At 39.4% G+C, this 14,589-nt stretch overlaps 2 protein-coding genes across 3 annotated transcripts; one reads left to right on the top strand and one right to left on the bottom strand.

Moving 5' to 3' along the window:
* Positions 1-65: 65 nt before the first annotated feature.
* On the top strand, positions 66-10,395 carry LOC145502443 (uncharacterized). Of its 2 annotated transcripts, none has more exons than XM_081481771.1 (3): positions 66-816; positions 7,861-8,271; positions 9,243-10,395. In XM_081481771.1, the coding sequence occupies exons 1-3, from the start codon at positions 744-746 to the stop codon at positions 9,353-9,355; spliced, it is 597 nt and encodes a 198-aa protein (XP_081337897.1). In that variant the 5' UTR covers positions 66-743; the 3' UTR covers positions 9,356-10,395. The 2 variants fall into 2 exon arrangements, with proteins under 2 accessions (XP_081337897.1, XP_081337896.1); XM_081481770.1 differs by lacking the exon at positions 66-816 and adding an exon at positions 4,514-5,229.
* Positions 10,387-14,575, bottom strand: LOC145502386 (uncharacterized). Its single transcript, XM_081481704.1, has 4 exons — positions 14,382-14,575; positions 13,415-13,717; positions 12,457-12,722; positions 10,387-12,221 (listed from the first exon to the last, which is right to left on the bottom strand). Exons 2-4 carry the CDS (start codon positions 13,708-13,710, stop codon positions 11,218-11,220), a joined length of 1,566 nt encoding a protein of 521 aa, XP_081337830.1. The 5' UTR covers positions 13,711-13,717; positions 14,382-14,575; the 3' UTR covers positions 10,387-11,217.
* Positions 14,576-14,589: the final 14 nt, after the last annotated feature.

Below are 14,589 nucleotides of genomic sequence, written 5' to 3'. Positions count from 1 at the left end.
AGGATTAAGGTTATAACCTTTCTTCGGGTCTTAAACCACGCATTTGAAATTTTCTTTCTTCCATGTGTTAGACCAGCTTCCAGTAAAGAGGTGGACACTTACTTAACGAAGTGTGACCTTGCAAGGCAGATGAAAGCCTGAAAGCCCAGCTATGCGATCATTTGCAACGAAACACTAATTTTTTTTTTTTTTTTTTATTTTTTTTTTATGAAAACAGTGTGGATTTAATTCTATACGTTAAGTTCGTTCCCATCCTTCTTGTTTTAATTTTTGCAAATCAGCACAAATTTTGCGGCTTTTAGTAAGTTAGCAAGGTATTATTGTCCTTGCAGATCCATGTATTCAAGTGGTTTTGTTTCCAATTCTTTCCGTGACCGCTTCTGTCTTTTAAAACCATTTATATGCTAATACATCATCTCAATCACAATATCCTATCCACTCTTATTTGACAATCTTGTGAATGTTATTTTTGAAACCCTGTGATGATTAGTAAACATTTCCATACGGCCGTTGTTATAACGATGTTTTAAAATTCTTTGCGTGAGTCAGATTAATTGAAAATTACACAATGCCCTGAATACATTCAGCAGGGGATGGCTTCCAAAAAACCGCAGCGCCGAAGTTCAAGTTTGCTTTCTACTGAATATATATGTACATCTAGCTTGGAGGAAAGCATGCGATAGGTTATTTTGGACGGCAGAACTTTCTTTTTCGGAAACAGATTTGCAGAGGTCGACGTTAAGATGTATCTCCGGTGGATTGCAGATTTTTTTTTGACGAAATATTTGCTGCTGTTGTTGCTGGATCTTCGTACAAGTAAGTCTAACTAAAATTACCATAATGATTACTTGTTTGCTGTTTACATTTGAAGGGGTTCTTTGCGACCGCATGTTCGCCATTTCTTCGCATTTCATTTCATTTCACCTTGTCCTTGCGACCGCTTTACGAACGCAGATTTTTGAAAAATGAGTCAAACGAGATGAAAGTTCGCTTGTCTTTATACTTAAGAAATGGCGATTTCAGATTTTAGAAAGAAGACAACAGGATTTTAATGACAGAGCGTACAACTCGCCGCGAACAGAACAAGCTTAGAGTAACAACAGGTTCAGCCTTCGTTCATCTTTCAGTTGCCCACACCATGTTTTCATTTTCCAAATTTCTTGACAAGACTTCAGTGGCATGCAAATTTCTGTTCTATTTCCACTGAATGAAAATTTCATGATCATCGTTTTAATATTCAACGCTTTTTAGCGTCTCATCAAAGAAGATTAAAAGTCGGCAGTGAGTTCGCTGTTGTCTGGCGGGCAGGCACGTGTGAGTCGATTGTTTCACCGTTCGGGACTGTCTTATTTTTTTCCCCTTTTCAGTTGACTGAAGGCTTTATAAGTGGCCAGTCCTAAATTGCCTGTAACACTAAAAGATTGTTAGTCCATCGTAAGAGAATTTATTTTTAGTCCAGTGGCGACGACCGCTCCAGCTAAAGAGCGTTTCATTGTTCGCGAAGAATTTGAACTGTCGTAGAATTTTCGCTAAATAGTGTTTACAACGAGTCGAGTCGCCAGGTCATATTTTAAGCGTGCCACTTGTCCTTTCAACGTGATCGCTGTACCAGCGAAAGAATGGCCCATATTTGCCGGCTTTTTCTGTAGGCCTGTAGCCGTTTTTTCCGGTTAGAAATAAGAGATTGTATCTCTAAAAAGTATTCAAGTGTTTCGCCGAATTTTCATTTTACTTAAATGACAGCTGCAGTTCTGCGGTTTTTATTCATCTACCATAACCAGTCTGGTTGATTGCTGTAGTAATTACAGGCTTAGTAGGATTATTTTTTCCCAATGCCTCCAGGCTACAAAGTGAACACTCTAGCCCGAAACAATTAAAATGTCAAATTTCTTATCTCGATCGTTTCGTCGACTTTTCAAGTCTTCAAGAACTAAAAAATGACTTTTAACAAGGCGGTTATCTTAAACCTATAGTTCGTACGTGCCTTTGCTTACAACATTTGTCTCACTTTCAGTAGAAACGTGCCCATTTGATTCAACACAAGCAAATATTTACCCGGCAACATAGCCCAAGATTTGCACATCAGCCTTATTATACACTTCCATAACTTTCTTCTGTCCAATGGCGCTACCAGTGGTCTCCTAGCAACACTGACAGCTCAGTTGTCGGCCCGAATTGTTATGACTGTTAAAGACAGTTGGAAAATTACACCCGCTGCTTCAGTGATCGACCAACTGTGAATTAGAAGATAATTTCCCTATCAAACCTTATCACTTTTATTTGCCATTGTTAAGCCGTGAAATGAAGTATTAAAACGTCCTGAAAAAAAAAAAAAAAATGGTCGTAGTTATTGGCCAAATAGCAGCTTGAATCAGTACTTGATTGTTAAACCCGTTTAACTTCTGCCAATAAACATGCTGAACTATAACATAACTTTAAATGTATACAAGAAGCGTGTTTTCGAAAAATTCATGATCACTCGGTGTTACAAGAAGAGCAAGAAGATGTCAGAAAACTAATTAAACATTTGTGCTAAACTTGAAAACGTGAGGCTCGATGCATTTAAGATGTAATTGCTTCCGTGTCTTTACTTAAACATGATGTGGTGTCATTTTTGGACAATGATAAATTCCGTTGATGTCCGAGATCACGTAGAGATCACGGCCATATTTTCCGATGTCACGTCAACTATAAAATAATCTATTGAAAATACTCATCTTGTGTACTCAAATTGTGTGCTCTATATTGATCTTTTTCAAACATGGACGAGTATACGGCGGCTTACAATGCAACGATTGGTCTGAACGCGGGTTTTGTTGGAGAAGTTGCTAGGCAACGTTAGACAACCCTTAATTTTGGCCCATGGTGATGTGACAACTTTCAGAGAGACGTGGAGTGCCCTTGCTGTCTTTTGATTGAACCAAAAGAATCGGAGACCATTTAAATTCTTTAAGTACTTAGACAAGGATTTCCGCTTGTTTCGCCAAGTATGAGATAACAACATGTTTTCATCCTTCTGCCTTGATGTCGATCATAGTATATGTCATAACCTTGTCAGAGTACTAGACCACGAGTAGTCCCTCTTTCGCTTATTGATTAGTTCGTCGTTTGTGAATGTAAATAAACCGCGAAAAAGCATGGGCGCGCGAAATTCTGGGGGCAAGAAGCTTGCGAAAGATATCCCTGGGATTTCGGGCGGCGATTTTCAGTTTTTCCTGGCGGTTTTCTTTCGCGTCACGTACAGGAGTGGACTACGACGTGAAGTCGTGACAGCTTGGAGATTCTTGATCAATGACAAGAAACACGCCCCCAAAAAACCTGATGCCAACTTGATATTTGAAATAATAATCACCGACTAACTATGCTTGAGACGAGAGAAAATGACAATAAAGTACGAGAGTTTATGGAAAGCCATAACTTTCTCATGTGGTTGTTTATCATTATTTGGTGTGGTTTCTTCATTATGTGTTGTAGTTACTTCATTATGTTGTGTGGTTTCCTCATTATGATGTTCAGGGTCCATTTCTTCAGAAGATAGCTTACATATTTGATCCACAGTTAGCTTTTCTCGCTGAAAGTTCTCAATATTAAAGATGCCTAAGGTGCATCTTGTCAAGTATAGTTGACAAATTGTCTTTGCTTGTTCTCGCCATTTTGTTGTCTTTAACACCGGGGAAGAGAAGGAACTGGGACCCATCTTAAAACCGGTTTAACCAGTTCATGATAGCAAGAAGCCTGGGTACTAGAGCTTGGTATAGGAAGTGAGGTCAAGAAGACATAAAGATGAAACCACATTACGTCAAACCACATATTGAAGATACCAGAAAACATAACAGCGTAACGACATTACATCATGACAAGAGCACAAGACATAACTTAACAACCTCGATACATCACGATAAAACCACACCACGTAATGAAGTTATTACACCACATCATGATAAAAACATACCACGCCAGGACTACATTACAAGACATAATGAAGAAACCACAAAACATAATGGAGTAACTACAACACATAATGAAGAAACCACACAACGTAATGAAGTAACTACAACACGTTATGAAGAAACCGCACCAAATAGTGATAAACAACCACATAAGAAAGTTATGGCTTTCCATGATAGAGTTGCTTAACCTCTATTTTAGCTAAAAACGATTCTGAAAATAATCAACTTGACAAGCCGAAATTTTTAACCTTAACTTTGTTCCATTCAGAAATTGTTAAAAACCGCCTAAATTACTCCAGTGATAAGTCCGCTCTCGACAATTTCTTGGATATGGCAAAATAAACAGATTTCCATTACTGGGTTTTCAATAATAAAGCACGAAAACTTTGGCAGTCAAAGTAAAAAAATAAAAAACCATCTCCATACACAGTCTCAACTGGTTTGTGAAGCTTTGTCAAATCTGGTGTATTGGGTATACAGCTCGAAAGCACCTGCACTGATGACATACAAGACTTATCAGTTGTTTTTTTTTTTTTTTTTTTTTTTTGGGAGGGGGGGGGGGGTGGCTCCTGTTTAATACTTGGCTTGCTATATTTTGCATAAAATATAAGGTTAGCATACAATAACTATGAAATGAGCAGGTACCTGCCAGTTATTTTAGTCTTATTTTGAGAATATGCCACAGGTTGTCTGTTAAGTGAACGCGATGTTAAGCATTTTCCACTCGCGAACTCAATACTAAGGAATTCGATGATGTTTCCTTTTATATAAAAGGTTTTTTTAAGGACGCTCAATACGCATGCAGTTGTAACGTGATCTACGGATCGGTTATAAAGTGTTCCGTAATGTCGCTTGCTTTTCAATTTCGTCTTCGCGGCTGATAATTTTATTCTGTTTCAAGTGGTCACAATGACAACAAAGCCGATATTGTATTGTCTTTATCCATCTGAAAAAAGCTTACATCCGCAGATTGTCTGACGTCCAGTACTCCTCAAGATGCCAGGCATTGTTATTTAGGTCTAAATCCTAATGCACGGACGGATTTCCGCCAGTTACACCTTTAACCTGGATTGCGTGCGCTGACTCAAACGTTTTTGCATCTTTATACGCGAAACGTGCTGAACCTTGTAGTTCCCAGACGCAGGCGACGAGGCATTGAATTATGATCAAAGAGGTTAACGTTACACTCGCATGAAACTTGAAAACGCGTCTTCCTTTGCCATGGAATATAGAGCAGCTTTGGTGATTATTCAACTGACACTAGCGTCTGTGCATTCACGTAAGTCTTCTTCGTAATATTTTACGTCTGGTAAAATCATGAATTTGAAGCTTAAAGTTTCGTGTTTTTTTTTTTCTTTCTTTCTTTCTTTGGAGTAGCCTGTTGAGTTAACTAATATTCAACACTCACAAGAAATTGAAAGGATGAGGTGAAAGTTAGCGATTATATTTAAAACGGCTGCGCAGGGAACTTAATATTGATATTTTGTCGAAACCATGTGTTTAATTAATATGTTTGTAACGCGGAATAAGCCCATATGCTTAAAATAGTAATCTGAAAATCTATATATAATCCCGGCTTCTTGTCGTTCTGTGTTTGGAAATTGGCTTTGACTATTAACGTTGCTTGTTTCAGGGTTTTGCTTCATTGCAACTCAGTCCTTAATAAGTTTACAATAATTACAAGTCATTTTTTACTGTCATATAAGACACGCCGATCGCGGTTAACTTGCGGTATTTGCATATCAATACAGTTAGACATAGAGCGAAATTTCGGAGACAATTTCACCACGATTTGGAAAGATTGGGTTTTTCTTAAGCTGCCTAAAGCTCTTATTTTATTTTAAGTTTTAAACTACATTTCTTTCAATCACTGATTAACTTTGTTTGTAAGAAAAGAAAGTAAAAGGAGTCTCAGGGGTGGCGAATGGTATTAAAATGAGAGACTTTGCGAGCCCGAGACATTTTGACTTCTTCAATTGCGAGACCGAGACTTTAAAGTGTTTTGAATGCGAACTCAGGACGTCAGTTCAGGTTCTAAGATGTTGTCATGTCATTTAACTTTACTAAAAAGAAATAAATAAATAAACAAATCGGTACTTCGCGACTTTCTTAGCCTTGAAAAAAATCGAGACTGCGAGACAGCTTTGTGAGAAAAATCGAGACTGCGAGACTCACATAACCGCTAAAAGACGAGACTGCGAGACCCGTGAAATTCGGCGAAAATTTTGCGAGACCCATGGTTTTTGCAGGACCATTCGCCACCCCTAGTCTCCGCTGACGAAAACGTCACCAAACAAAAGGTTTAATGAGCAGAACAAGAGCTGTGCACGTGCGTTTTAAACGTTCGTGCATTTCGCAGCCGTCCTCAACAAAAGAACAACGTGAATCAAGTTCTGCGTATTTTGGTGAACGTGAGCCTACGACGGCAATTTTATTTTTGTATTTCTATTTAGAATTGATCGCAGGCATTATGTGTTTAGTTTGAGCTGGTTTTCAGACCGATTGGCGACAGAGCAAATTCAGATAGTCACAAAATTCAAAAGTATACATAAGAGCAGATCCGCCGTAAAGCGACTTCATAGCAACAGAAAGGTTACGGCAAACCTAAAACTGTGAGTCTTATTCCTAGTTTTACTCGTAATTCGTCATGTTTTACAGCTTGCTTCAATTCCGTGTCAAACTTTATTGCTGTACAAACATATGGGTTGTTGGCCAAGCTTGTCTGGATATTAGCCCTTATTGTGTGTTCAAGGACGTCGACTCCGTCTCGGTCCATGAACAAGCAAAAACACGAACTTGGCCAATGTCCAGCCATCTTGACCGGACAAGCTTGGTCGATAACTCATATGTAACGCGCTTGGACAAGGTAATCTCAAACTCAGTCTTCCCAAGGCCTTCCGTCGAATAGAGTAAGATCTGAATACGAGAATATGAGCAGGAATGCTGGAACCCAGAAGTAAAGGGGAAGGGGAGTTTACTCAGGGTGGGAAAAGACAAAAGAAAGGGGGTTCTTGAGGCGTCCAGAACTGGGAGGGATCAAATAGGACATCGCAACATTTCAGAGTATTTTGTCATAGATTTATATTAGAAAACTAAGCCCTTTGCTAATCATTTTGCTTTTTTTTCCTTCCCTGCCAATTGTGGGAGCCGCTAAGGCCTCATGGTTAGTACGCTTGTCCTTGGATCGAGTGGTCCGGGTTTGATCCCTGGCCGGGGACATTGCGTTGTTTTTGGGGAGCAAGACACTTTAAAGCCCTGGTCAAACGGAGCAGCAAGTAGACGCAAGTTCTCAACTTGCGTCTACTTGCGACTCCGTTTGGCCAGGCCTTGCGTGCACTTGCATTGACTTGCGATGACTTGCGCTCACTGTGGTCGAGATCAAATTTGCACGCAAGTTGACGCAAGTTTTTCACCGTTTGGCCACCCAACCAAGTCAACGCAAGTTGAGTGACGTCCATTAGCCTATTATTAGCCGATGAAATACAGGATATGCCGTTTGCCTTGAAATGGGTTTTTTTGCGCCCTGCGTGTACTTGCGAGGAAACTTGGGAGTCCGTTAGGTCACCCAACGTAAGTCTCTATGCAAGTTCAACATGTGGCTACTTGCGATTACTTGCGAGTCTGTTTGACCAGGGCTTAACCGGCAAACTTAATTCCGGATAGAAATACTCTTAGTCGCTTCTTGCTACAGAAACCGGGATAAGCTCCGCCCTGGCGGGCCACTTGACTCGTATGCAGACTTTACTTTTTTTGTCAATCAATCCCTCAACTGATAAACTGTAGTTTTTGACTACAGAGCAGTTTAAATTGAGTGTCATAAAACCAAAACCAAAATAATTCCCCAATTCCTTAATTACAACGCTGAAGACAATGCTACTCTAACAAAAACATTACTTCCCTTATCTTATAGGCAAACCCTTACCAACCCTAAGTGACCATCGCATTAGTCTACAATGCTTACAAGACTATATGCTGCTTGACATGGACTTACAAGATATACCGAAACTAGAACCAAATTCCTTACATCTGCGACACTTCTCGTGTAAACCACAGGTCACGAACACACGCGCCATATTTCAGGTACCCTTTCAAGGTTGCGGGACAACCCTCGTGACAGAACCGAACCATATCGTTTATAAAAATGTCGTGGATAACTCGCAGCAAGTAAACGGGTCACGCGTGGCTGTCAGACACACGCCAGAACTTTACTATCCCTTCGCGTGTCGTTATCGCCAAAAGTACATCGTCACCTTGAAAGAAGGACAACAGGGCAATCAAGGAAATGACGATGGTCAGGAAAAAGGAAATCGGACAAGAGAAGGTGAAAACGTTATTGCTTAATCCTTGTCTTTTAAGTATTTAGTATTATTTAGTATTATTTAGCATTTAGTATAATTGTAAAACAGTATTAAGAGTAGACCTATCACATTTAATAGATAACTGTAAGAACTGTGATATATGCTGCTGGGCCGCTTTAAATTTTACATTCTATATATATTTGATATCTTTTAAGCTTTTTAATTCTTACTGAGTTCATATATTTCATTTACTTATTTATTTACTTATTTATTTATTTATTTATTTATTTTATACTTTATTCATTAAATTGTAAAACATTTTAACTTTAGCTAAGGTATATTTTATTGTGTAAATAATGTCCCCAATTAGTTTTTTTTTTTTTTTAAGCGACATACTATTGACACTTTAATAAAGTTTTTCATTCATTCATTCATTCATTTATTCCTTCATTCATTCATTTAGCCCCGGGGTATTTTTCGTTCGGGATCCTGGGGAGCTCGGGCGGGGGGGGGGAGGGGGGTACATGTGTCTTTAAATGGGGTAAAGTCAATGGTGCTCAAACTTATATAGTGTGTGAACCATCCGAGCATGTTCACTGAAGTGATATTTACTTGTCTATCATGACATCAAAGAGCACCACAACGACGTCACACACTTCAAAATGTCCGCCATCTTGGAACCGCCATCTTGGATTAAATTTGTAAGTGGTAATATCTCCAGCATAAATTGAGCAAAACAATAAAATGCAAGAGTAAAAAAATGAAAAGAATTTTGAAAACATCGTCATAAAATCAAAATTCGAACTAAAACAAAAATTTATGCTTGAAAAAAAAATCCAAATTTGGGTGAAGCATCCTTTGTAAACATGGTTGCCGTAGAATCGTCAAGTTTAGGTTGACACAACAAAACGTTCCTTGATGTAACAGCTCTGTATAATATGAATTCAGCTAAGGACATCATCACTGGTTGTTTTTTCCTCTGTGTTTCTTTCAGATACCCCTTCGGAAGTATCCAAAAACAGCGTCTCAAGTTCTCACTGTCATCACTTAAGTGTGCTTTTATTTGGACTTCAACTTCTTAAAATGTTGAAACAAGTCTTGATTTGATTGGAACCGTCGCGTCGGTCAATATCCCGGGTGCCATGAGGAAGTAGACGCCTTAGACAAGAAACAAAGTTGCCTCCTAGCTATCACAGCTGCTTAGAGAAGTTCCCTTGAGATAGGCTTCCACAGGCTACTTAATGAAATAATCATTGAGTAATGCCCTACAGATGGCTTATTTTACGGTTCCTTGTTACACTGAACTATACTGAACCCTCCAGCAATTCACAGCGTGAACGAGTGTTTGTGCTCGAGTTTATATTCAAGTGTCAAGTTTGTACTTCGTCTAAATCATTCCCAATCTCACCATCCTTGTTCCTTCAAGATTCGTCATTAACTCTTTGATGTTCTCCACCTAATTAAACGATTATTTGAAGAATCTCTTATTGGGATGATAAGTCTAAAGCTCGACAAAAAAAAAAAGACATTTGACTTTGCTCAACAAGAGGGCTGTAAGCGAAGTGTCTTTTTGGGAAAATAGCAAGTATTAGGTTTTAAATAGAGGAAATAAACGCAAAAAAATTAAAGCTACGATTATATTAAAAGGGGGGCAATTGACTTTTCATACCATAATAGTTTATATCAACTGGAATATTAATTATTTATATATTTTAATTGATTAAACCATTATTAGCAGTTGCCACATTTTTCGTGTGTTTTTTGTCAGATTTACATCAACGCGAAAGTGTTTTAGCTCTGTTATTGCTAATAAATCATTATTTTATGATTCTTTTTTCCCGGACGTAAGACGTTTGCTCAAGGAGTCAAAACTCATTTCTTAGGTTATTAGATTCTAAAGGAGAAGACTGACAAAGTAGTTTCTTACCCGCCTTAGCTTCTTTTGTTCCACTGTAGCTACAAGGGAAAAAAGACGGGGAAGGCCACTCCCTCCTCCAGTCCATAATTTCGACGGAGCTTGCTAAATTGAGGTCAGCGACATGCTAAGCTAAAGCGCAAACTACAAAAAGGCCGCGCTGTCTTAAAATGCAAACGTGTCCCTTCGCTCGATAAGTAGTTGTGATTACAGTCAACAGAGGCTTAACACATCAACGAAGCAAAAGGGTCAGTTCTGTTTTGTATTGACACTTTCGCCCCGTTGAGATTCCTTTTTACACAAAAGACTCAGGGTGATTTGTGCACAGGTTCAACTGCAGTGAGCGTTTTGCATGAACTGTTTACCTTTTTCCAAAATCCGCCATACTGCATAGCAAAACGAACCGATTTCAACATCATCAGGCTTGTGGGAATGGCATTTGTTTGGTTCTGTGTTTGATGTCCAAATGGCCGTCCAAATGCCATACCGTGCCATCCAGCATCGTAGACTTTTTGGCATGTCTTTTAAGCAGGTTAATCACGGAGCTCGGATAAATCATTCTGTGACTCGTTTTACCAGTTTACAGTGTTCTTTGACTACGAAGATGGTAGATGCAGTTTTCCATGGGAAATATTACTTCTTCAACTTGATCCACCACATAACTTGACCGTTAGGCAACCAAACGAGTGACCATGCAATACAAAATAATTCCGAATTAAAGATACTTTATTTTCCAGGTTTCTTTTCATTTATGCCAAATAACAAGAAATTAGCAAGCAACTGAAAGATTATTATTTATGTTTCTTTGCATTTTCTAATTTTCATGACCAGATTAAGGCGTTATATTACACAAAATTGCTTTGCCCCCGACTCGGTGCAACTACTTCTCAAACAGCAGTGGCCGTTGGACATGTTTGAGCGGAATTTTGAAATATCAGATGTTTTTCAATGAATCAATCAGTCAGTCAGTCAGTCAGTCAGTCAGCCAATCAATACCACTGATGTTGCTTTTAACTGTTTATCAAGTATTTCTCTTGGAACTCTACTAATGTTCTTAACTAACTGGGGAATCAGACCATTTTACATCCCAACTCAATCCAGACACGTCGTGGAACTTTCCTTCCAACTCGAATTCATACAGGCTCTCGTTAGTCAGAGCATTAATCACTGCTGGCAGCCACTCGTACTTCTGTTTCATGTCGTTCCATAACCAAGGTTTATCATCTCTCTGACTCACTCTCTTCAAGAACTTGAAGAGTGGCTCGTCAGGGCTTCCTATGCTGTACGGAAAGTCAGGTCGGCTCTCAGATCCTTGATGTGTTTCATGAAAATTTGGACTAGAACCTCCTTTGCCTCCACCCCATCGGAGAAATCCTTCCAGTTTAGCACTGAACTGAACCTGTATCGTAGCCTTATAAGGCACAATCACGTTCTTCCTCGCCACGTTAAGTTGATACCTTGTCACCGAAAGACCATCGACCTTTTGCGTCTCGGGCACTCTCATGATATCCCAATTTATTTCTCCGTTCTCATCTTTATTCACTTGACCGCTCTCTGCTTCCCCTGACAATGTCACTGAAGCGCTGAAGGACCCAGCAATTTCAGAACCTGGGGACTTGTATGAAAGTGAGATGGATGCACCAATTCCCGCCTTCCATCTGCTTGTTGAGGAATGGACCACAGTTCGCACGGTTTTTATCTCGCGAGTGATTGTCGTCTCTACGGGTAAAGGATCTTCATTCTGTATCTCTCCAACATCTTGAACAATAGGCTTCATAGTGTCTACAACTGGCTTGCCGTAGTCTATGTTCTTGACTTTGAAAGAGAAATTTTCGTAGGTGATCTTCAAGCGATCTTCTGCCTTAAATCCCTCGCACGGTTGTTGATAATTGGCCGTCCAGGTATCTCCTTCTCTTCTAAAGTCCATCCCAGGCCATTTGGTTCTGCAACCTCCTGTCCAGCCGTAGCCCATAGCATGTGCTAGTGTTCCCAAGTTTTCTAAAGTCACGTCCATAACACGGGATTTGGCTTGGTCAAGTGATGTTAGAGCTCTTTGTCCTGCGAACAGAAATACTAATATGAAAAGGTGTGCTTTAGAAAAAGCGGCATGATGTTTAGTTAAATGACAAAAAATATACTTTGTTAAGTCATAGATATAGCAATGCAAAACATCGTTGCTTAACCTTTCATTGCCAGGGAGGGGAAAATCACTTTATGACATCGATAGAAAAGAAAACAATTACAATCGTGACATAACTGGACAAAAAAAGAGTTTGAAACTTGTTCATAATACCTTCAAGCATCTTGCAGCACCTTAACTTTTTAACACTCGACAATTGCTCTCCAGCTCCTCGATATAATCCAACCAATAGGAATCCATCCCTACTGCACTGCCGCAAGGGTTCCTGGCCAGCATCCTGGTCATAGCAGTCTGGGTACGAGTATGGATGAAGAGAAGGCTTACAGCAGGTTGCCCATTGGATGCTCTTCAGCTCGTCACTAGACCCCCGGTGAAACCCTCGAAGAAAGAATCCAGGCGAACATGTCGCCCAGCCTTCGCTGGAACAAAACCAGACGTTTTGGTTTCCTCAATTGTTATACTTTGTGGTCTTTCCTTGTTTAACAATAGGATAGTTTTTAATTGAGTGTCGTAAAGCCAAAACTAATATAATCGCTCTAGCCAATCGCAAAGGGCACAGACAATCCAATTAACCAATCAAAACTCAAGGAACGTACATGTAGATGACGCGTAGCGCGGGAACGTGTGAGAACAAGTTGATTTCAGTTTTACTTCCGATTAGATGAAAAAATGGCGCGACTTTGATGAGCCAATCATGTAGCGTAGTAATGAAAACCAATTACGTTTCGACACTCAAATGGAAACCGCTCTAGGCGGATTACGTTCCTCTATGTGACCTATAATCATGGAATCCCAGAAATAACTGACTGAGCTCTATATAAATGAAACGAAAGCAGGAAATCTTTTCCCAAAAGCCACGTTCTTAAGACAGTGTTTCAATTTGATAAAATTAAAACATTGCTTCATTAATACGGAATTAAATTTAACTGAATACACATAATGGTTCTGAACGGGAAGGGGCCCGAAAGGAACCTTAAGGATACTGTAAACCCTAAGTCAAACAGATAATCAACGACCCAAACTTAAACGGTAAGGGGCGAAGATTTAACTGATTTTATGTACCAGTGATATGAGCAGCGTGTTACTGTTGATGAAGGCATCTGAACGTTACCTGCTGAAGCTTAGTTGCCAGTCTGCTGAGTGGCAAGTGAAAGGCCAGTCTTGATGCAGGCTTGGCGGCCGGCAACATTTTCCCGCTGAAATGTCTTTAAGGTTGTCGTTGGCTCCTCTGACTTCTAGTCCTTTTAGGTACAAGTACTGTTCTTCTGATGGGCACTCGGCGTATCCCTCCTTCTTTATACCGTCACCGAATTGGGAAGAAGGTCTGCACTCGCTCTTTTCTGAGATCACACTTGGCATCACCAGCAACAAAATGGTGAACAAGAACATTAAATCCATCCCCAACATTTGATTTCTGGGAAAATGATGGACACAAGGACAAAGAGAATAAATAATCTATAGTTAATGTTAAACTTGGAACTGAATCTATTTGTTTTGTTCTCAGTGGACAAACGCTCTGCAGCGCCCTTCCTCTTGAAACTATAAACTGGCGAATTGTTGGTTTAACCAGTACAAATTGTGGGCGTGTAACCTGCAATAAACTAACATCCCACCGGAATGGAATAACAATATTCTTAGTCGCTTTGTGCTTTCAAGACCCGAGTTCGACCCTCGATTTGCTCCACTGGGTGGGATAAAAGTAAAGGTGTTCATAATCGAAATTAGTAACTGGGTAAATTAACTCTGGATACAACAGAATTAGTTTTACTTTAAGATTTCAACCCACTGTAATCCATTTATCTCAAAATCAAAATAATGATTTTCCTAGCTGGTGTCCATAGATTTTTTTCTTGTGTTCCCTTCGCGAATTAGCTGATTCATCATAGCAGTAACCCCAAGTTGTCGAGTTGTCGAACAAAACGCAGGCATACTTTGTGCAGATAAGTAATAGTTGATATTTATCAGAGAAAATGTAACAATAAGAAAGAAAACCAAGTAAGTACCGGTGTTAGTTTGTAATTTTTCCAGTTTTTCAGGAATAATCGAAAGACGTTTTAAGACGATCATGAAGAGCTTACTTAGTTGAGAAGAGCGTTACCTATTTTCATTCGGCTCTCACTGTTCTGTTTTCAAATACGATTTTGTTGTTATCTTGCTAATAACATTGACTCACCACTATTTACTAGAATTGCTTTAAAGTGACACGTTTGTCAAAAGGTCATTTTATTATAGAGTTCTTATTCGTTCAACTTGACGGAACCTGCTTTCGGGATGGGCGACTATTAA

The sequence above is a fragment of the Orbicella franksi genome, chromosome 11, assembly GCF_964199315.1.
Source record: "Orbicella franksi chromosome 11, jaOrbFran1.1, whole genome shotgun sequence".
NCBI classification, from domain to species: domain Eukaryota; kingdom Metazoa; phylum Cnidaria; class Anthozoa; order Scleractinia; family Merulinidae; genus Orbicella; species Orbicella franksi.
Note: the sequence above shows the minus strand (reverse complement) of the source record. Positions and strands in the feature narration are given on the sequence as shown.